The sequence below is a fragment of the Pan troglodytes genome, chromosome 3 (genome assembly GCF_028858775.2).
Source record: "Pan troglodytes isolate AG18354 chromosome 3, NHGRI_mPanTro3-v2.0_pri, whole genome shotgun sequence".
Lineage (NCBI taxonomy): Eukaryota > Metazoa > Chordata > Mammalia > Primates > Hominidae > Pan > Pan troglodytes.
The window spans coordinates 123438835-123462816 of record NC_072401.2 but is presented as its reverse complement, the minus strand read 5'-3'; the positions used below and the strand labels follow the sequence as shown (position 1 = coordinate 123462816).

The 23982-nt window shown below is 34.1% G+C and overlaps 1 protein-coding gene across 18 annotated transcripts in view; it reads right to left on the bottom strand.

Moving 5' to 3' along the window:
• Positions 1-23982, bottom strand: part of BLTP1 (bridge-like lipid transfer protein family member 1) — a 208701-nt gene that overhangs the window by 83099 nt on the left and 101620 nt on the right. For 15 of the 18 annotated variants that reach the window (XM_063809822.1, XM_063809823.1, XM_016952153.2 and 12 more), the window contains 12 exons: positions 23603-23753; positions 23275-23427; positions 21063-21303; positions 19710-19852; positions 15566-15785; positions 14949-15107; positions 14121-14296; positions 11584-11759; positions 6798-7504; positions 6118-6363; positions 4086-4179; positions 2500-2550 (listed from right to left, as the gene is read on the bottom strand). In XM_063809822.1, coding sequence (XP_063665892.1) covers positions 2500-2550; positions 4086-4179; positions 6118-6363; positions 6798-7504; positions 11584-11759; positions 14121-14296; positions 14949-15107; positions 15566-15785; positions 19710-19852; positions 21063-21303; positions 23275-23427; positions 23603-23753 — 2517 coding nt within the window. The remainder of the gene's footprint in view (positions 1-2499; positions 2551-4085; positions 4180-6117; positions 6364-6797; positions 7505-11583; positions 11760-14120; positions 14297-14948; positions 15108-15565; positions 15786-19709; positions 19853-21062; positions 21304-23274; positions 23428-23602; positions 23754-23982) is intronic. The other 3 variants (XM_016952154.2, XM_063809824.1, XM_054683360.2) reach the window with 1 other exon arrangement.

The following is a 23982-nucleotide window of genomic DNA, read 5'->3' as shown; positions in this document are numbered from 1 at the left end:
CTTTACTAGAAAAATGCTCGGGAAAGCTTTACCAGTCCTCCACCACAACAATGCTCTCGCTCATTCCTCTTGTCAAACAAGAGCAATTCTGTTAAGAGTTTTGATGGGAAATCAGTAGGCATCCATTTCACAGTCTTAATTTGGCTCCTTCTGACTTTGTTTCCTAATTAAAAAAAAAATTAAAGGGTGCGCATTTCTCTTCAGTTAATAATGTGAAAAAGACTGCATTGTCATGGGACCCCTCTGTTCATTAGCGAAGGAATAAATGGCTGGTATCACTGATTAGAAAAGTGTCTTGAACTTGATGGACCTTATGTTGGGAAACAGTTTATTTTTTTTATATCTTTAATTCCATTTTCCACAATTTGTGAAGCCCCCTCGTAACTGAATGAACTGAAACGACTTAAAAATTTTCATGTGTTTATACAATGAAGAAACAATGTTATCTAAAAATATTAATATATTTATTTTATGCTATTTGCACTGAATAGTGTTTAATTTCTTTAATAGGAAGAATCTATAGAAGAAAATAAGTATATTCTCACATGTAAGTAAAAACATGAACAAGATATTTTATATTACATACACAGACACACAACATTCCATTTTTTATTTTACCCCCATTCAGAACTCTTTTCTTCTCCACCTTATTTTAGAGATCTGTACAACCACTATACAGACATTAAATATGAAAAGAAAAAAATATTCACTATACTTCTTAAAATCTAATTAGGGAGTCAAAGAAATTAGAATAACAATCATCCACTATGTTACAAGAAATTGATAGGAAGGAGGAAGTGTAACTTGCATTTTCTGCTTTTCATTTTCAGTGAATGGTAAACAAATGATAAAAGTCTGATTCATAATGAGCAAGGCTATTACTTTTATTAAGAATTGGTATCCTTTAATTACTAGTACAGATATAAAGCAAAGGTATGATCTTTCTTGATTTCTTTTGCTCTTTCCAATGCCTAGAACAGTTCCTGGGAGATTAAAATAGACACTTGCCAAATATTTGTGAAATGAAAGAGCAGAAAGAAGTAAAGCAAAAGAATGACTTCTACCACTACAACTGTGGAATTCCACAGATAGGATATGATAGGACATTTATGTAGAAGCCATAATGAAGTAGTGTTTGACACATACACACACCCTCACATACATTATTTGTTTTTTAAAGATGGGGTCTCGTTGTTGCCCAGGCTGGAGTGCAGTGACACCATCATAGCTCACTACAGCCTGGACCTCTTGGGCTCAAGTGATCCTCCCAACTCAGTCTCTCAAGTGGCTGGGACTACAGAGGCGTGCCACCATGCCCAGCTAACTTGTTTTTAAATTTTTTGTAGAGACAGGGTCTCATTATATTGCTCAGGCTGGTCTCAAACTCCTGGCCTCAAGCAATCCTCCCACCTTGGCTCCAATAACTTCTAATATAAATGTGATCCTTCAAATGGGCAAATGATTCTTGACAATCACTAAATTTGGCAAAATACACAAAATACATATTTCATATTAATTACAGGCCAGTTTACATACATTAATCTCAGCTGGGCTGCAGAAAATTTGCCAATTATTTATAGTCTCAAAGATATGAAGAACCAGTTCATCACATTTAACTTTTATTAGGATAAACGCAAAGCCCAACAGTAGCTCTATCAGAGGTCTTGATTGTTTATAAACAGTAAAATCTAGGTATTACATAAAATTCAAAACCAATTACTAGAGAAATACACTTTTTTCTTCCACAAGACACTATTTCTCGGAGATGATCACCAGAGGGTGGAGGCAGTAGTTTACGGAATTGGCCTAGTCAGCATGAAGGTAGGCTCTGAAATGCTGCTACTTACTGAATTTTGAATCATTTCTAACATTATAATAATTAAAACCATTGTTTAACACCAACATTTCAAGTTCAGTTTCAACATAAGCCAGAACACATCCAGATGGTGCTGACATGCAAATGGTTCTCTAGATGTGAATAGCATTCATCTATTGAATGAAACTAAACACATATTTACATATAGTAAAGGCCATTAAAATCTATTAACAGAGCAGTCAACTCTCCCCATCTTAAATACAGAATTATAAGGCTGAGATGTACAGATGTTTTATTAGTGTTTTAATAATTATTTCTACAATTAGTGAAAACTCTTTCTTGCAAAGTGAATTTTTTAAGCTTCCATTATCATATCAAAAATTAAGTACTTTGATCATAGAAATTTTAATAGTAACATGTCTGAAAAGGCACAAGCAACACACAACTACAGTGTTACAACTTGTCAACAACAACAGACAAGGTATGAATTACCAAAAAAGCAGACCTTACCTGTGTTTTCCTTGATTACCAGTAAGCTTTAATCTATTATATAAAAGGGCCTATATTACAGCTACAAAACAATAACTAAATAATTCACAGCCATGAAAAAAAATTTAAATATTTTAAAAACTATTCAATACTACAGTAATCACAAAGCCATGAAAAAGAATAATATGACATACAGAAACTCTTGTTTGGCTGTACTTGTAGGAGATGTAGGAAAATCCTCCAGTCTACAGATGAAGAGTCAAGAGAAAGCGGGAAAACAAAAAGGAGGCAAATAAACATTCATGCACAAATTAGTTACAATATGACCAATCATCTGGAAAGCTTTTCTAATTTCCCACTCTTAAAATGTTCCTTTAAAGTACCATTTGAACTATTTTTTTCCATTCCACTTCCTCTTCATTGCAACTGAAAATGAAATACCAAAGAATACACTACGAGTTTGGCAGTAACTAATAAATAATTTTTATTTTTCAAATAAAACAGTTAAGGGATCTTTACTTGGGGGAAAAAAGAGCAAGAAATATCAGCTATATAATACTTTACCAAAAATCTGTTCTATAAACATTATGTTTTGCAAGGTTAAAGACTATTGGAAGCCCTTCTCTTAAGAGATAACAAATAATGAAGAGAAGTGATCCAGGAGGATAGAGTAAATAAAACTCATGGGACACCTAAAGAAATTTAGTTTACTTTCTGAAGGTAACGTACCCATGGTACTTCAAATTTAGAGTAAATGAAGGAATCGTGGAATCCATGGTCTATGACTTTCAGTAGAAGCATTATAAGGTGGAAAGAGAATAGATTCAGGCATCTCTTCTTACTGACTATATTAAGTATTTTAGGCACTATGTTGATCTTTCTGAACCTCAATTTATTGTTCTGTAAAGGTAGATAAGACCACTCCAGTTCCCAAAATTGCAGTGAAGATTAAATACAATAATCTAGGTGAGGCTTCTGGCCCACAGTAGGCACTTAATAATATTATAATTAATACATAATAATAACCCCTTCTCCTATATTGAATGAACAAAAAAAGATCTCATCTCTCACAACCACTGGAATTTCCTGCCTTTCTTGAAAAGACTTCTTAGGAAATGTGATCTGAATAGTAGGCAGCTATTATGAAATATACAGTCTTTAGTTCTACACTTATAGGTCCAAACCAAACCTCAGACAGTCTCCAGGAAGTCCTGAGAATGGGCCCTGTCTGAGTTGCTGATTTTAGCCAAAACTCATTGCAGAAAGCTATGGCCCATTAATAAACATCCATTTCAGGAAATATTCCCCAAGGTAGCTATCACATTATTCAGATTTTTAAAATATTATTAGAGCTGTAACATATCATACTTCTTAGTCAATCTAGGACTAATACTTAATTTTTATAATGCTGAACCAAATCCTCTATTTAGTCATGTTGGATGTGTTACAGGATAACAGTAGCACAACATTAACTAGTCATAATATTAAGAAAGAGCAAATTCTGAAAATCTGACCTAAATTATCAAAGGCTGTTTTGTAGTTAACATGAAACTGCTCTGCTGAATGGAAGTTAGGAATGAAGGTATATACCACCAATTTTAGAAAGACAATAAGTATTTTTCTAAAATATTTTATTTGGTGCTATTCTTAACGACAGGATTCTCAGTATCTGGGAACTGATATTGTATATACAAACCTCAAAATTCAGCATGTTTATCCAAAGAATTTCCATTTTTGTCTAAAACTATAAGTGTAAGAAAATAAAAACTGACATACTTACTGTATATTTGGTGTAATCCCTTCAAGCAGCACAATATTAACCCCACCAATATGAGCAGTAGCACAAGTCTCAGTCATCTTTTGATGTAAAACATCTTAAATATGAGAAAAAAATATTTATTTGAATTCTGGATATAAGATACTTGCATTTCATATTAAAATTACATTTTATTCATAATATATTCAGTAGCAAAAGATAATTTTAAAGTTATGGTAAATTTTGTTCAACTATTTCAGAGCTACTTTTTAAAAAATTTCCTTAGTTTTTCATTTCTCTGCATTTAATACATACATACATATTAAATGTCAAAATTGCAATAATGCAAAATATACACTTCAATATGCCATTCCTGCATTAGTCTACTGGCATTACATAGCCTAATGGCATTTTACATCTCAGAAATAATACTTACTGCAGAAAAGTTGGAAAATTTTAAAAAATAGGAAAAAGAAACCACATAAACCAGCACTCTTGGTCCACATAATTCCTGTGATTTTAATGGAGGGTATAAATATTTTAATTACTTAAAAAAATGAAATCACATAAACAATTTTGCCTACTTTTTTCATTTAGCATTATTGTTCATATTAATAAATTCTGCAGTATAATTTTAATGGGTAAATTGTAAACTGGCATATGTTTGTTTATAAAAATAACCAGTTCTTTAATGCCAGACACTTGGCTGCTTCTTTGTACAGATATCTTTTCACACAATTCTGATCATTTCTTATACCTAGGTTTGCAGACCTCGAATTGCTGAGTCAAAAGATAAATGTGCTCTAAAGACTACTGATAAAAGCTATTAAATTAACCTTCAGGCAGGTTAAACCAATTTATATCAATTTAAAAGTGAATGAAAATGTCCATTTCTCTAATTCTCACCATAAATGAGTATGGTCATTCTTAACTTTGGCTAAACAGATGAAAAAACTGACAATTTTTTTTTTTTTAAATATCAACTTAGACATCTGAGCGTTTGTGTATTGTTTATATCCTTTGTGATATTTCCAGGGAAGGCTGATGTATTTGTATTTTTCTTAGCAATTTGCAGTCAGTCCACCTAATTTTTTCAGAGAACCGTGTGTGTGGTTCACCATGTCAATCCCAAGTACATAATCCTCAAATTTAAAATTAGTTTTTGAGTAAATAATAAATGTTTAGGGTACAAAACAGGTAAAGAAGGGTATATAACAAAAAGTAGGTTCAAAGTAAGTTTTGATTAGACCTTACAAATTTCTGAATCATAAAGTTAACAATAAAAACACATGGTGATTGATAACTTCCTTTTCTCATGTAATATAATCTGTCAGGTTATTTTCACGACCAGAAAAAAAACCACACTGGTTTTATATAATCATTGCTGCAAGAGAATCCCTGCAACTTTATTGCTGTATCCACTGAGTCTAAGAAACATTTGCTTTTTTATTTTAGCATCTCTGAAAGTGGGATGCAGTTTACAATCAATGGCATCTGACCATATCTGGCAATGGTATTTTCTTTGTGATACATAAAATAACAGTGCATCTTCAAATTGATGGGCTCCTGGATTTGATAAAATATCATACCTTGTGTAATCATTCTCAAGATAAATGTTATGTTTTCACTAACCTAGGAAATTTTATATCAACTAAAGGGACTTCTTTTTATAGAGATACTTAGTATTAGATTATAAGATTTCTATGGTAGTTAACAAAAGCAAATTTTTCATAAATTTCATTATTTCGGTAAAATGTTCAGCCTTTAGAGACATCTTAGTAGTTGATATTAAAAGACAAAGAATAAATTTCACCGAGTATAGGTACATCAGCTCAATATTTATGTGCTAAAATATTTAGACATCAAAGCTGCCTCAATTCACTGATACTCAATTACAACAAAGTTCTTGGTACCTCAGAATTTGGGAAGTCCAGTTTTTCTGGGAAAAAAAAAAATTGCCAATTACGAATTTTGGAGACATGGCAGTGGTTTTCTTCAGAGAAGTAGCACTAATTATTATGTATACATAGCACTTTATTAGAAAAATCATTCATACCTTTCATTTTTTCCTTAAGAGTAAAACTGCCATGGATCCTCTTCAGTTCTGATTCCATTGTTAGTCCACCAATATCTGCCTCTAGGTGTGTGCGGTTCACCATGCCAATCCCAAACACTATTAGAGTAACATGCTGAGGTTCAGAAGTTACCAAGCTACGTTTCCTCTGCGTCTTAGTCAAACTGCTGTTGTCTTGTTCATTCTCAAACACAACTTTACATGTTGGCTCTGTAGGGCTCCGAACTCCTTTATAAGTAAATGAAAATATACAATTTTAGATACGAAGACTGAAAAATGGAAGGACATTCCAAACATTGTCTTACCTTTCTTTCCTTCACATTCCCAACCAGTCCTCTTTCTCCTAATCCCCAACAAAATGATTAAAAATTTCTTCAACATTTTTCCAAGTTCCTACTGAAAGTGAATAGTAGAGCCAGATATTTTAAATCAGGTCTGTCTAAATCCTTTAAGAACATACCATGTAAGAGTTTAAAAGGATGGGAAATGTGGAGGCAGGATATCTGAATTCCATTACTGTTTTATTTCCCTGGTGATAGACAATTTCTCTCCATTTCAATTATCCACTTACGACATTAAGAAAACATGATGAACAGTCTTCTGCTTCTTTGGTATTATTGTTATTGTAAATGGAAATTTTTAAAACATAAAAATGTCGTTACCTGCTGGTCCAAATGTTTCTGAAGACTTTTCCAATATTCCTGTTGGATCGGAGATAAGTGAATAGAAGTTAAGCAATTTATACATATTCTGCCAGCACTCAGCTGAAGGCTCACTTTGTTCTGACACTGTAATTGAATCAGAGTCATCCATATGAATAGTCATGTGATCCACCACATCTTTTGAACCTTTCCTAGACACTTTTGATGTTCTTCTTTCAGATCTTCCTAATGAATTCTTGTTTCGAGATTCCTTTTTGTTATTCTCATTGTTGGTCCGTTTGTTCTTTGCATTATTTACTCTATTGCCACCATTAAGACTTCCTCTAGAACTGCGGCTAAAGTCAGATGAACGAAAGTCCCGATGTTTTCTGGTTTTGAAGGTAGGTGTTGGGGAAGCAGATCCGGCTGTATATCTGCTAAGTTTAATATCAGTCTGAGTTGCTTTGATGTCATCTATCATTGTGCTAAACTGATGAATAAGACGAACCAAAGCCATATCTACATGCTGGCTTATTGACTGACAGGAAATAGTAAAGTTGCAGTGAAAGGTGTTATAATACCGCTTGCTGAGATCATGAAAAGAAAGGGCACTGGTAGAGTTCTGAGGGGTGCACACGGACTTTTCCATTACAACAGCACTGATGCTAAAGGTTCCCAACATTAATGCTGGTTTGAACTCAAGTGGAGGAAGATTCACATGGCCTTGCCTAAAAACGTGAAATAAAAAAAGGACACAGTTTTGCTTCCATTTTTCCAGAAACATACATCTTTATTAATTTATAGGCAAAATCATCTCCAAGGTAAAATATGAGTCTTAAATAATTTTAAGCAAGCAAACCAGTAAAATATGCTTTTTCACTAGGCCAGGCTTTTTATGAGTTCAAAGGTGGGCCTTTAAGTCTTCTTACTTAATCTTATTCTAAAACTAATAAGTCAAAATCAGTCTTCTTATGTTAAGAAATGATTTCACTGAAGTGATAACACAACTTTTACTGTCATTTGATGGTATTGCCGTAGAGTATTGGAATTTAGAGTTAAGTATAGATCAATTAGGATACCTCACTTAACCATCCCCCCCTCCTATAATCATCTATATAATATATTCATATTTAACATAATTTTATTTGATATTAGATAGGAAGCCCTCATGCTAAGTTGAAAGCAGACAGGAAAAGCAATTGAAACAAAAATTAGAAATACACACACACAAAACCTTAAAATCTGATAAAAAATTATTTTGGCAAATCCTCCTGCTTATCTAAAGATTTTCATGTAAGACTATTATAGTAAATTTTAATATAGAAAGTCAAAAAGTCTCAAATTTCTATAAACCAACTACCAATAATAACAATAAGCCCCAAGCACCAAAACTGTAAAAAGGTATTTTTCCCTCTTCTTCCATGCACACTATGAATGTGCAGACATGGGAGTTTCTTTTCTGTAACAAAAAGAAAAAAATCAGAAGCTGCTTTGATATTTTGCATTTAACTTAAAGAATTTATAACTACAGAGCAATAATTCCTTAATGAATACTAGTATTTCTTAATTAATAAGAAAAATGCCCCATTGTAGTGTAATTTATGTAAATGCATAAACTCACAGGAAGTGTACAATCAATGCCAACTAAGCATATGGTCAGAGATGGAAAAACTTGATTTTGAGAATTAGAACAGACAGGAGAAGACTAAAAAGAGATGAAAATAATCCACAATTGCAAAAACAAGAATCTAAAACATGTAAGGGTAGTAGGAAAATCTTAAAGAGGGGAGATTCAAATAAAGGAGAAAAAGAAAATGGTATACCATAACAATTTGCCTGACAAGTAAAAGCCTGACATGGGCACTGCAGAGCCAAAGTTACAATTAAAATTTTAAAATATAAGTCCCTGATACGTGCAGCTACTTTTACTAGAGACAGCAAAGAGACAAAGAAACTATCATGTATGAGGACTTACTACATGCCAGACTCAATGCTAAATGTTTAGTAACTGCCTTGGCTTTACAAAGTAGTAGGAGAGTTATACATATTCATACAAGAAACTGTAACCCCAAACTAATATACAACAATCAGCAGAATGAACAATCTGCTATAAAAACAAACAAAAAACCCAAACAATACTGAAATTAATGGCTGGGAAAAGTATATTGTGGTGAAGGTCTCCAAATAAATAAGAGCTTAAGATGGAATTACAGGAGATCTGAGAAATAAAAGCTGATCATGAGTTAGTTGTAAGAATGTGGAGCATCGGAGCTGGCGCATTAGTAGAAAAATTAAAAGGAATGTCAAGTTCAGCTAGACCAAAGGCAATGAAGTTCACAGAATCACTCAAAGAAGCTCTCACTCAAAAAAGACTTACTTGTGTGCTCAAATGAAGGTCTAGTCTGTTGTAGTATTATATGGTTTTTACTAGGCCAATAAATAGGCTACCACTATAATTTTATTTACATAATCTATATCTCTATATTACAACCTATTACATATAAATTATATATAATTGAATTATATATAACCTAGTTATATATATGAAAACATAGACTGTATGTATACATATAAACATATTTATATATAAATGGATATATTTGTATGAAAGCTGTCTCTTGCAAATTTAAATATAAATTTAGCTCAGATATTTTAACCCTAGAGAGTATGTGTAGGTATTAATGTTTTGGGTCTGGATTTGATGGTTCCAATATTTTAAAATTTCAGTTACTGTAGTTTACTTAAATAACAAGTCTCCCAATAAGGTGATACAAATTTGTAACAAAGACTTACTGTGAAAACTGCATAAAGCACAAACTTACTGCTAGCTCTTCAGCCCACAAGTCAGTACAAAACAACAGATGAGCACTGTGATCATTGACTAGTCATATCACTTCAAAATGTGTCAGTGATAGTGATTAGTTGAAGCATACCTGTTGTTCACTTCATGCACAGAAAGCATAATATGTAGTTACTTGTGTTGCCTCCTTGTTTCTCTCTAATAAATCCCCATAACATTTTACAAAAATGAATAATCAAATGAGGGAATTGGACAACAAAGATGAAAATGCAGCAGAGAAACTAAAAATGAAGATATTGGTAGGGAAGATCAATTGAACGGTGTTATAGAAGAAACAGCTGACCATGAAAATGTTGATACTTCCACTGTTCGAGACACTCTTAATATCTAGCCAGAAAAACTCAGTGGAGGCAAAATTATTGACATAAAGAGGAAAGTGGCCACGACAGTAAGGATGAAGATATCCCAGAGGAAGTGATGCTGACAAAAAACTTCATAGTAAAGGGAATCAAAGATTATTTCATGACACTGAAAGTGCAAAGGATAAAATGCTGAAAACTGATCCATACATACAAAGGAGTTCGACATTTTACCAAGGCACACAAAAGCTCCTTGTTCTGTATTATATGTTATATCATAAGAAGGACAGGACCGTTCAAACTACTCTTTGATAAGTTTTTAAAAAGAAATAAAATAGTCTAATTCTCAGTGTTTCTAACATTTTAAATTCCAGTGTACTAAATATTAGTTTTACTTTTTTTATTTCCCTATACATTTATAATAAATAGTAAGAACATTTTTAATGTTTTTACAAATAATGTTTTTACTGTCAACGTCACAAAAGTAATTTTTTTCACCAATTATTAAAATTGCCTTGTAGTTTCAGCTTGTACAGTCATTGTTGTGGTATAAGACTATTGTGAAAAGCAAGAACTTTTGTTAAATTATTTAAAATTTAAATAGAAATATTTCAAATGAAAAATATATTTTACTTAGCTATATATCAGACATAAGTATTTTAATTTACCACCTTGCAAAAACACAAAAAGGATGAAAGAAACAATGCTACAGAAACCTCTTGTCATAAATGCCATTTATCTCCATATTCTACTATTTCTGTCGATTTAAGTCCCACTCAAAATAAAATCCCAAGTTCCCAAAATATTACTCAAATCCTGTTAGTGGGTATATTATTTCCTATTAAACACTAAAGAAACTGAAGAACCATCCATGACAATATAAAATAACAGCAAAAGATGGTTCTTAACTTTTACCATGCTACATTTCTATTTGTTTCTGATGGCTAGACTCTCAATATGACTTCTGCCCTGTTTCAAATACAAAATACTACCTGACACAAGTCAACCCAGAACCCTTAAGATCATAAAAATTCCACTATTACAAGAGCCAAGTAAATAAATGGTGAGTGCATATATCAATATATATGACCCTCATCTATGTGCTAACGTGGTTCAAAAATATGCCTAAAAATAGGCCTCATAATCTGTTCATAAATGCAACTAGTTATTAATAAGAAAATGTGGCTACTACATTTACTAAAAGGTAATTATCTTCTGATTAACATATTAAAATTACTTTCTTGGCTGGGCACAATGGCTCACGCCTGTAATCCCAGCACTTTGGGATTACACTTTGAGGCCAAGGCGGGTGGATCACGAGGTCAGGAGTTCAAGACCATCCTGGCTAACAAGGTGAAACCCCGTCTCTACTAAAAATACAAAAACATTAGCCAGGCATGGTGGCAGGCGCTTGTGGTCCCAGCTACTCGGCAGGCTGAGGCAGGAGAATGGCATGAACCCGGGAGGTGGAGCTTGCAGTAAGCTGAGATCGCGCCACTGCACTCCAGCCTGGGCAACAGAGCGAGACTCCGTCTCAAAAAAAAAAAAAAAAAAATTACTTCCTTATTTGGATTACACGAAAGTAACGTTAAAAAACAAACATATTATAATTCTTGCACAAAATTATACACAAAAATGCAAAAGACACCTTCTTGCTCTTTTGCCTTTTCTCTCTTTGGCTGTGTCTGAATCCACAATATCTGCTCTGAGGCAGTCCAAAGTTCCTGAAAATGAAAGGTGTTCTCCAAAGTACATTCGGTAGCAGAATGGCATTGTATCCTGTGACTGGATCCCTGTATGACTCAGAAGAGGCTTGAAAACAACCTAAAAGACATAAACATTCATATTAGCTCAACTTATAGCTTATAATTTACTGTAGAAATTACATATAGAAAAATGCAGCTTTTATTTCTTACCCCACCTCAGTACATATTATTATTATCATAGCGTGAAGCAAAAATGGTCTCATATAATTGACTCTAACTTTACTTAAAATTTAATATTTTTAGTACCTATTATAGGCCACTCATCTTCAAATTAATAATAATAAATAAGGACACAGATTCCTTGACCCTACCTAAGTGTCTGAAAGTACAAGGAAAATAAAATTATGAATTAGTTAAATCATTCTACCTCTTGCTTTTAAAACAGGTATGAATTCCTATTGTGTTTCCATTTACAAAAAAAACACATATATTACATTCACAAAGTTGACTTTTCAACTTCCTGTGTTAATATAAAAACATTATAAATGTTATGAATATCTGACCTATTTTTAAATGGAAGCACTTGGTTGTAATAGTCATTTAACATTTATCTTCAGAGAACTTCCTTTACATTTTAAGTATCATACATGCTTATGGAGATACATTATTCTGGTTAAATCTCTAGTTAACTGAATTTCAGACACAGCACTAACCTGAACAGAAAGAACTACATGTGTTCAATGCTAGAGCACTAAAATCACTCTGACTACTCATCCTCTGCCACATGGTTCCTTTTCCCCCTTCTACATTCTAAATATAGGTGCTATCCAGTGCTTTTCTCAGCCTCCTCTTTCACTACACATTCTACCTTAGTGATCTTTTCCTGAAGCTTAAAAAAACCCTATCTAGGCCGGGCACGGTGGCTCATGCCTGTAATCCCAGCACTTTGGGAGGCCAAGGCAGGTGGATCACGAGGTCAGATCGAGACCATCCTGGCTAACACGGTGAAACCCTGTCTCTACTAAAAATACAAAAAATTAGCTGGGCATGGTGGCGGGTGCCTGTATTCCAGCTACTTGGGAGGCTGAGGCAGGAGAATGGCGTGAACCCGGGAGGTGGAGTTTGCAGTGAGCCAAGATTGCACTACTGCACTCCAGCCTGGGCTATAGATCGAGACTCTGTCTCAAACAAACAAACAAACAAACAAACAAACAAAACATATCTAAATGGACAAGTGCCATTTACACAATGAGAGCCAAGCCTGTATTTCCGATTGTCCTAGGTCACCTCATTATTTTGTGTGTGCTTGGGAAGACAGCTCTCTCTTTAATTGACTCTAAATTCCAATACTTCTCATTTTTCTACTGATTTTGCTCCATCTGCTAACCGTTCTTTCCTTTATTTTTGATCACTAGCTTCCTAATTTCTCAAGTACAGTTGGCCCTCCATATCCAAGGGTTCTGCATCCAAGGATTCAACCAACCACATTGAAAATATTAGGGAGTAAAAACCAATAAAATATAACAATGTAACAATTAAAAAATACAAATAAAAACCCAATACAGTGTAACAATTATTGACGTAGTATTTACATTGCATTAGGTATTATAAGTAATCTAGAAAAGATTTAAAGTATACAGAAGGATGTATGTATGTTGTATGCAAATATATGCCATTCTATATAAGGGACTTGGGCATACCACAGATTTTGGTATCCTGGGTGGCAGATCAGAGGGTGGGTAGGGGGTTGGTCCTGCAACCAATCCCTTGAATACTGAGGGACAGCTGTATGTAAATATGCTCAAGACACCTTTATCCTGAAAAAATGATGCCTCCTCTCACCCACGTCCCACTCTCACACTTGCCTGCTGGCTGTTCAAACCAAAGAGTATGTTTTAAAGGATTTCACTCTTTATTCGCCATATTTAAGCAATTAAATAAGACTTTCACCATATCCTCATTTACCTTTTCAAAGCCATAAACATCTAAGCCTAGAGTCTCATTACCACTGGGTGAACTATTTCAATAATTCATCTTTTCAATACTAGTTTCTCTATTTCAATCAATTTAATACATTTGCTACTCATATAATATTTCTACATCTATAGTTTGTTACTTTATTCCTCTGCTCTAAAATCATCAATGCTTCCCCACTGCTCGCTCAATAAAGTCTTAATGTAGCACTAAAAACCATAGGGTATAATTATCTATTCATGTTGCTTAGCCAATTTGTTACAAATAACAAAAAGGTTACTATATGAGACTCTTCTATTTAATGATTACATATAGATACTTAATTTGCATTTATAATTAAGCCATGTACTTTTTAAAGGCTCCTCCTGTTTTGCATGAAGGCTGTAGGCAGATAGGTACGGTATATCCTCACTAGAATTCCAAGGTGCATACTATTGGAGGTTCCAGTTGCTAAGCAATGCCTAAGGAGGTATTATTATAATTAGGAAAAAGCAGGCTGGCTCACCTGTGCATCAGCAAGCTGAACAGCAGGAAACCCTTGGTTTGCTTCTTCTACACCTGCCACATCATCCTGACTGGTGCTATGCTGAGAATGTGTCCCATCCAAAGTATTTTGGTCACTAGACAAGACAGTGTTGAAATCTGAGGCTGAGGGTATTGTTGGAAGATTGGGTGCAACACCTAATGGAGTAAATTTTTAAGAATAAAATGTAAATTATTGGGGAAGAGAAACACATAAAAGTGTACAGCAGGGTAAACTTTTGAAGCCTGTATAGTAGTACCATTTCAAGACTGATTAAATTGAAAAGAAAAAAAATAATGCATACTTTTAGGTTATTTTACAGACATGATTTATTAGTGAAAAATGAAATTAACTTTTCAGAACACATGTCATCCTTATCTATCCTTATACATACATACTGTTTTAGATTTAATTAAATATTTGTTAAGTAACTAAAGGTTTAGAATGATAGTTATTAGGTCTCAGAGGGATCTAGATAAATTAAAACTATCTTTTGTAATATCAAGTATATGATGTTGTAATTACACTTTGCATTTTTTCATTTACCACTTAAACCAGCCACATTAAAAGGAAGCTTTAAACTCTTTATATACAATCTCACATTTGACATATTTGCCTTTCAACAAGAACACTGAGTGACTGCTTACTACTCTCTCAATTACAATATTATCAAAGGCATTTAAAAATATAAATGGACCAATTTCAACCAAACAGTACTTGTTTGAGATTTTTAACCCATCCCCTGAAAAATAAGATTTTGGTATATGTTCCCCTTAGACAGTTAAGCAAAATAATGTGATAACTCAATACCTGTGGGAAGACTATTGTGTCCTGATTTTGTAACAGGAGATTCTTGTACCACACTTCCTCGATTACCCACAGCATTTGACATCCAATTATAGAAACTCACAGATGATGGCTCAGATAGCAAGGGATGTTCAGATAACATATCAGTGGCTACTGTATTTCCTGAAAATAAAATGTTTCTGAGTATAATATTATTTATATACTAAGGAGCAAAAAAATGTAATTTATATACCTATATTTGAAGAACCAAGTTAAAACGTATGTTTGCAGATGGTTTTAAATTCTCATTGCATAATGTTGGTATTTGGATATTAATGCATTAATAAATAGCTTATTTTTATTATAACGGGGGAAATTCTATGTTGCTGGTCTAGACAGTACCCCACACCAAATGCCTACATTGACATTCGTCAGAGCTGCAATTTAAAAATGCAGACTAAGGGCATGAAGACTCCGAAAAGTTACAAACAGAACAATGGATTCCTAAAATTTTTTCTCAAAGATAAGGTATGAGAGATTAGTTGTACTACCAAAGTATATATCTAACTAAACTTAAGTCCTGTTTCATCTCAATTCCCCCGTAAATATACACATGTAATTATCAAATCTAGAGGATGTACCTGTTCTCGTTAGGGAGCTACTTTTCACAGCAGCACTGCTTCTCTGAGGAGTACCTTCCAGGAGGTTGTGCAGGCTTGGGAAGCTTCCAGTCAGGTAGCTGAGTAGGCTCTCCTTCCTTGGACTCTCCTTTACTGGCATCCCAGCACGTCCAACATGCACTGGAGAATCAGTGGCAGTGTCTCCACTGGTATAGCTCAGAGAATGATATGGGTGAATGCCCTACAGAAAGTGTAACTTAGGGTTATTTCTTATGTATATAGAAATGACAGCTGATAACTACAACCACTATTACTATTACTGTTGCTATAACTGCTAGCTACTTTGCACATTAATACCAAAACTGATCATGTATACTAGGATTGTGGTGAATCCTTTTTACATACGTCCTTAAATGTAGGTAAAAATGTTTTGCAACTCTATAGTACAAGACAAAGAGCCACTTTTATTATCAATATTATAATGAAGCACATCCACTTATTTTAACCATGGATCTTTAATTCCCTTCTTAATCTGATGAGGGAATCTGGTGACAAGACATAAAACCACATAGCACAGTATATCAAATAGATGGTGGAAATGAAGCACTATTCATACCTAAGGAGCAGTAAATAGTATATTGAAACTTCAGAAAGTTATACATAGCATGTTTGTGGAAGTGCCAGAGAACATTCATATGGGTAGCAAAGAAAAACAGTAGCCTGAAATATTGATATCACTGCTTATTTACTGAACCAGCAAACTGATACCTAGACACAATATCCCTTACACAAAATATTCCCTAGAAAAACTTACTACACACACACACACACACACACACACATACACACACACACACAAAGGATCTGTAACATGACTGATCCCATCAAAAGTAAGTCTAGGTACTCAAAGAAACTAAAGAAAGAAAAGCTATCTATCTTCAGCAACCTTCCCTGCAGTTTTTTACGGGAGTCAGAATAGACATCTACTTGGAAGGAAACTAGAGGCTTTTTGCTAATAGCAAGAAATGTTGACGCAATGGATACCAGTGCTGTGAAGCCCTTAAATGTCTTAACCTCCTCTGAAAAGCAGAAAAGTTTATTCCCTTTTCAGTGCCCTCCCAGTCATCCTCACTTAGATGAGGAAAGGTGGAGGAAGGGTGTTGACACAGGAAGTAAAAGAACACTCACAACGTATTAAACACTTGATAAGCATGTTTCATGTATTAGCTTATTTAATCCTTAAGTTCTCCAAGGTAAGATATTCTGTCCTAAAGGATGAAGAAAAGTCCCTTACATACTTACTAAGGAAAAAGTCAGATTTTTAACCCATCTACCTAACTTCTACCTTCAAATTCTTAACACTAAATTATCCTTCCTAGTACTCTAATAATCAAGGTGTGTTAAGATTTAATTCTCTGGAGAGCTCTGAAATGCCAAAAAGACTTTCCACAATTAATGAAAAAAATTAAAAATTACAGAATTTTTCGATTTCTATCTTCTGTCACATCTATGATTAGAATGGCCGATCAATTTAAAATACAGTACAAAAAAAGACTACATAGGCAAAAAAGATCTTGAAAAGCAAAGATCGGAAACTAAGCATTTGGAATTTCACATTTTTAGAGGACTTTAATAACCCATAGCAAAAGAATGTTCAAAACAATTCTGAAAATGAACAGCTTTAACAGGAAAACACCTAAATATGATTCAGAAGGTTGAAAAAACTGTCCATCAGGAAAAAAAGCTAAGACAGATTAAAGTGTCCCAAGCGTCTAACTATACTGTGGAAACAATAAGCTCAATAGTTCAGTCTTCTTTTTAAAGTATATCAAACTATCATTGAATGTTTTAACTAAAAGAGCCATACTTACACAGAATAAAAACTTTGAAAGCCCAAAAGACTATTCAATAGAAAGTAAGTCCTGTGTTCCAATATACTGGATCCCTTTCCCAGAGACTCTCTTAACTGTTTCTTATCTATCTTTACATAAATCAGTTAGGCCTATATAAGTATATACATATTTATCCGTTTTTAAACACACAAATAGATATCATCCTATACTTTAACAGTGTACTTCGGTGATCATTCCATATCCACTTACAGATCTACTTCATCTAAAAGATTTCATAGTATGCATCTATATCAGTGTACACTAGTTTATTAGTCCTCTAATGATTAGTCATTTGTGTTGTTTCCACTATTTTCCTTTTATAAATAGTGCTGCAAAGAACGTTCTTAGACTTATCATGTCTTCGAGCATCTATGACTTTCTCTAGAATGAATTCCTCAATATGGAAATACTAGATAAAAGAGCATAACCTTCTAAATTTTGACACATATTGCCACATTGTTATTCAAAGAGGTTGCACCAATTTGATTCCCATCAATGCCGTATGAGTATCTGTTTTCTTACATCTTCACCAACAATGTACACTATTCAAAAGTTTTAGTCTTTCAATCTGATAAGTGAGAATGGAAATCTCATTTTAATTTACATTTCTTTAATTATAAGAAAACATTTTTGTATGTGTATATGTATTTTTCTGTGAACTACCTGTTTATATCATTTAACCATTTTTTCTATTTGGTATTGGCTTTTTTCTTAGTGATAAGGACGAGATCTTTATATTTTAGAAAATTAGCCTTTTGTCATGTGTCTTACTGTTCTGTTTACAATACAGTCATGTGCCACATAATTACAGTGAACTACAGGCAACGTATACAACAGTGAACCCATAAGATTATAATATCATATTTTTACTGTATCTTTTCTATGTTGAAATACACAAACACTATTGCATTCCAATTGCCCACTGGTTTCAGGATAGTAATATGCTGTACAGGTTTGTAGCCTAAGAGCAACAGGCTATCTATCCCATATAGTCTAGGTGTGTAGTAGGCTGTACCATCATCTAGGTTTGTGTAAGTACAGGCTATGATGTTTACACAATGACAAATTGCCTAATGATCCATTTCTCAGAATGCATCATCCCTGTCATTAAGTGATGCATGACTGTATATTACTTTTTTCTGTGTAGAAATTTTTATTTAATATTGTCAAAATTATCATTTTACAGATTCTGGGTATCAATGTGAGTCTATACACAGACTTTCAAAGAAAGTTTAAAAAATTTTTTTTTTTTTTTGAGATGGCGTCTCGCTCTGTCGCCCAGGCTGGAGTGCAGTGGCAGGATCTAGGCTCACTGCAACCTCCACCTCCCAGGTTCAAGCAGTTCTCTGCCTCAGCCTCCCGAGTAGCTGGGATTACAGGCGCCTGCCACCACACCCGGCTAATTTTTGTATTTTTAGTAGAAATGGGGTTTCACCATCTTGGCCAGGCTGGTCTTGAACTCCTGACCTTGTGATCCACCCGCCTTGGCCTCCCAAAGTGCTGGAATTATAGGCGTGAACCACCACACCTGGCCAGAAAGTTAAAATTTTAACTTTTTCAGTGCTCACAAAAGTAAACTAGCACAAAATAAAGAACCACCACCACCAACAACTAGCAAAAAATAAAGAACCACCAACAACAAATGATTCATTAAGGGTCAGATATTGCTCTAGGCATTTTTCATGAATTAACTCAATTATTTCTCACAACCCTCTTCAGAAGTTTACTATTATAATCTCCCTCTTACACCAAGGAAACTGACGTACAGTTAAAACCTGTTCAGTCAGAGAGCAACTAAGTGGCGGGGCAGGTTTCAAACCAAGGCAGTCTGGCTTCCAAGGTGGTACTCTAACCACTTTGCTATATGTCTCTTATCAAGCATCCATTAAATTCATAAAACCAAAAAAATTAAAATCATAAAACAGTCTAACCCAAACCACCTATTGATCACACACTGCCTAAAAGGCTTCTCATTAAAACTGATAATTATAAGATTATCAACATTTTCAATTTGGGATTTTATGGAATACAGTATTCAATAAACTGGAGACAGCTCTAAGGCTTGGTAGTTATAGTGGTCCTTAATCAACAGCAGTTACTGATGATACAATTTTCAAAGAAATATTTACACTGAAATTACAAATCAAGTTAATTTCAACACGAAAATGCTATCTGAATATTTAGGGTGGACACCTAACATTTAAATTTGAGATAAAATTTTAGGTTTTCTCTGTAAGTCTGAATAACTCTAACCAAAAAGAGCAATAATATACCTTTATTTTTAATGCAGAGTCACTATGGGTATGAGTTTTAGAAAGTTTCCTCATTATCTCAGCTCCAGTTACAGGTCCAGAGCTACCAGGTGGAGGCCGGTTAGCTGTTCCTTCTAATAGCATTGTGTGTTCACTGACTGTGGCTGAAACAGTTCAAAAGAATAAGTGAGCAATAGATTATCACACATTTTCATGAAACATCAGCCCCTATGTTTCTAGTTATATAATGACACTCAACTTTCATATTCCTTGACAAATATTTATTATTTTCTCCCCCACCCCAATCCTCTCACTCAGTTTCAAGAAAGGAACAAACAGCTTTTATTAGACTTTCACATATTCCATGCAAATGATACTCGGACCAAAAGTCAATTCAACTAAGCGCAAGAAAGCACAGACTGCTCATAGATTAACAGAGGGATTTGCAGATAATTGGAAGGGATATTCAGTGTACTGGTTTTCAAACTTTTGTGTAGATTTGAAATTTTCTAAAATAAGTAATAAAATCTACCCTATTCCTCATAACTCATTTAATTGTTAAATATCAAGTTATTTTTAAAACTAAGCTTGGTAAAGTTTTATATATCAATGTTCTAAAATCTCTAAGACTACTCTTTCAATATTTTTTTCAAAACATCATAACATGCATTTTCAATAAATATGATAGGTCATGATAATAAAAATTAATCTTTGGCAAAGCTTAAGGTATGCAAGTACATTTCATAAATGTATATCCACTATCTTTATTCTGACACAGCCATTTTGTTGACAAAATTGTAGGCTGAGCGCAGGCCCCAAAGTTTACATAAATTCAGGATCAAGCAGGCATCAGGTAAAAAGACAAAGGCCCCTTTAAAATACTGTGGCATAGGGAAGATGATAGACAAATACAAGTTTTAAATAGAGGTTTATGTGTTTCATTCAAAACGTTCTACTTATATTAAGATATCTTTGTCCTGGATAGATCAAGAGAAGTCTACTGTATTTCACAAAACTGAACTTATAAAATCAGGTCAGTATGAAGATTCCTAATCATTATCACTTACTTGGCCAATAAAAATCATACGTGTATACTTAAGCCATGACCATTTTCCAATTTGGGACATGAATTATTAAAATTATCACAAGTACCATATTAACAAGTATGTAATATGTAAAATTGCTTATATTAGTAATTTATTTGTAACTGTGAGGAAAAACAAAGGGTCTTGACATTTTTAAAGAGGTATATTAACTTACTGATAAAAGATGCATAATATCTAAGCAAAAAACATACAGTAATTGTGTTGAGTAAGAAAACACCCTAGTTTTGTGAGGTGTAAGAAAGTACTCAATAGAGGCTTACAAAACTACCTGCATCGAACTCAAATTCTGCTCCATCAGCACTGGTATCACTTTGAAGACCACCCCCATTGTCCAATCCAAGTCCATCTTCGTGTTCATGGTCCATAGCTATTTGAGGTTTCAGAGGCTGAGCTGGTCTATGTAAGCTAACTCCTTTAAAGGCTGGTGTCACCACAATAAACTTCATCCACTGCCTTGCCAGTGCAACTAAACCTTTCTTCAAAGTTACCAAAGCAGGAAGTCCATCGCTCTGTAACAATAATCATGTGGTTAGAAGTAATCTAATGTAATAATATCAGTTACCATTTAAGTGCTTTGCATGTATTTATTCAAATCTCATAATACCCATTTAGAGATAAAGAAATTAAAACTTAGATGTTAAGTAATTTGTTCAAAGTTACCCAAGAGAGTCAGGATTTCAATTATATGTAGACTACAGAATCTAATCTCTAGGCACAACGTTTCATCTTTGTGTCATAAAACAACACAATAGCACAGGTCAATATGATACTAGATGTGGAGTGCAAAGTTGGAATTTTCCTTAAGAAGCATTCAATCAACTTTACTTATTTTGCCCAAGTGAAGAATCAAAATGTATTTTGAGCTACTTGGAACATTCAATAAGCAAAGAGGAAGTAAAATTATTTCCTTCAAAGATTAGGTAACTACCATTGTTTTAACATTTAAAAAAATAAATTACTATAACTTATGTAGTATGCTAGACATAGATGAATTTGTAACTGCCTTGAAAGTTAACTGTATTATCAGTAATAATTATATAGTTTAAAATACATTTTATTCCACATGGTGATGACTGTAAGAAAGAAACTTTTGGCTCTTTTCCTGTTACCTTAGTCTAATTACCTTGCCTTAGCCTAAAGAAAGAGAAAAATATCTAACTCCTCTCCATCCTGTTTCCTATCATTGCTCATTTTAGGAGAAATGGTTAATTTGATTGAAGAGCACCATTTACTAGAAGGCAGGAATCACCCCGTTTACTTTCTGAGGAACACCAAGTCCACTAGCCTCTCCTTTCATTCCCAGCCTTGCATGAGGGCCATGTTGTGCCTCTTCCTCTTACATGGAAAACACATCTGGCAGAGCATCCATCCATGGGAAACACCTGCCATTCTCTCTGTTCAAGCTTCACTACCTATAACTACACAGGCAAGTTAAGCTTAAACTGTAGATTTCCCAGTCTTCAATTCACAGGGAGGGAGTAAAAAGTACTACACCAGCCTTAGGTCTAAGTGTCTTTTTCAAATCCAACACTTACTAGAGATTCTTGACTTGCCTGAACAATGGCTTGACTGGCCATTAATAATACTCATACATTGGTCCCTAATTTGACTAAAGATTCTTGTGTGTCCCCTATTGGCCAGCAACTTGGAGAAGAGAGATCCTAAAAGTTCTAAAACTCTAATCATGATGTTATCTGCTTTTCCAGAGGCAGAGATGGATTGTATTTATTTTGTGTGATTGTATATTCTCCCCTCAATCATCAATTAGTCCCTGTTTCATCAAACTGTATGTGAAATTTGGCTCTGGTGATTATTCTCTTGCTTAAAAACTCTTTATACCTTTAGCTTCCAAGACATCACTCTTTCCTAGTTCTCCTACCTCTTTCTTTCCCTTCCCATCACTTGGTGTATTCCTATCCAACCACCTACACCCCCTTTAATTTTGGCTTTCTTCAGGATTCCATCCCTGAGCAATTTCTTACCCAACATAGCATTCCTGGAAATCTCATCCATGTCTACAGCTTCTACTAACACATTTATGCTGGCAACTCCCAAATCATTGGTCTGAGCACACTCTTTGTCTATAGACTTGTATTTCTTTTTTTTTTCTTTTTCTTGAGACAGAGTTTTGCTCTTGTTGCCCAGGCTGGAGTGAAATGGTGCGATCTTGGTTCGCTGCAGCCTCTGCCTCCCAGGTTCAACCAGTTCTCCTGCCTCAGCCTCCCGAGTAGCTGGGATTACAGGTGACAGCCACCATGCCCAGCTAATTTTTTGTATTTTTAGTAGAGACAGAGTTTTGCCATGTTGGCCAGCTCTTGGCCTCAAATGATCCAATCGCCTCAGCCTCCCAAAGTGCTGGGATTACAGGCCTATAGACCTGTATTTCTAACCATTCTCACATGCATCTCAAACCCTGTGTATCAGTGGTCCACCAACAGAATAGAGAATTCCTTAAAACTAATGTAGTTTCAGTAACTTACCATTGTAGCATCATCAATGATGGAGTAATTTGCCTGGTGCAGATAGTGGTGTAGTATATTACATAGTAAACATGAAGGATTTTCTTGGAGAAAGCGAGCAACTTTTGTAAGCCTGTTGTATTTACTTCTTAGGGGAAAATGTACACTTTTATTCTAAAATCAAGAAACAACAATAGATTTAGAGTGATAGGTATGAAAGAGCCTACAAATAAAAGACATTAGGTAATTAAGAACTTGTAAATCTGATATTTTCCAATAATGATTAACAATAAGGGGTCATTTTCAATACTAAAGTTTGTATAATACCTTGTATTATTTAAAGACATACCTCTAATGCTTCTGTCATTATGCATCCCATAACAGCACAAATTCTCAAGGTTCCCTCAGTTTCCAATTTGTTTAAAGATGACTTGAGTTGGTCAATGGGAACAAGCCATGCACCAACAGCTGGCGTTGCAGTGCTTAAAAGGTTCAGCTGCCTTTTTAACATAAATAAAAAATTATAAAAACAAGTGTCAAAATTTGTATTCCAAACAATCTCCCATACCTACTGTACTTAGTGGTTGTTTTACTCAGGCAAAATTAATTTCTTTTCTTTTTGAGCACTGATAAATTATGAAAGCATAACTAAGAAATGTTAAAAAAAAATGGACAATAGAAAAGAAAGAAAAAAAAGCCTGTCAGAGGTAAAAAGAGTAAACAAAAGTC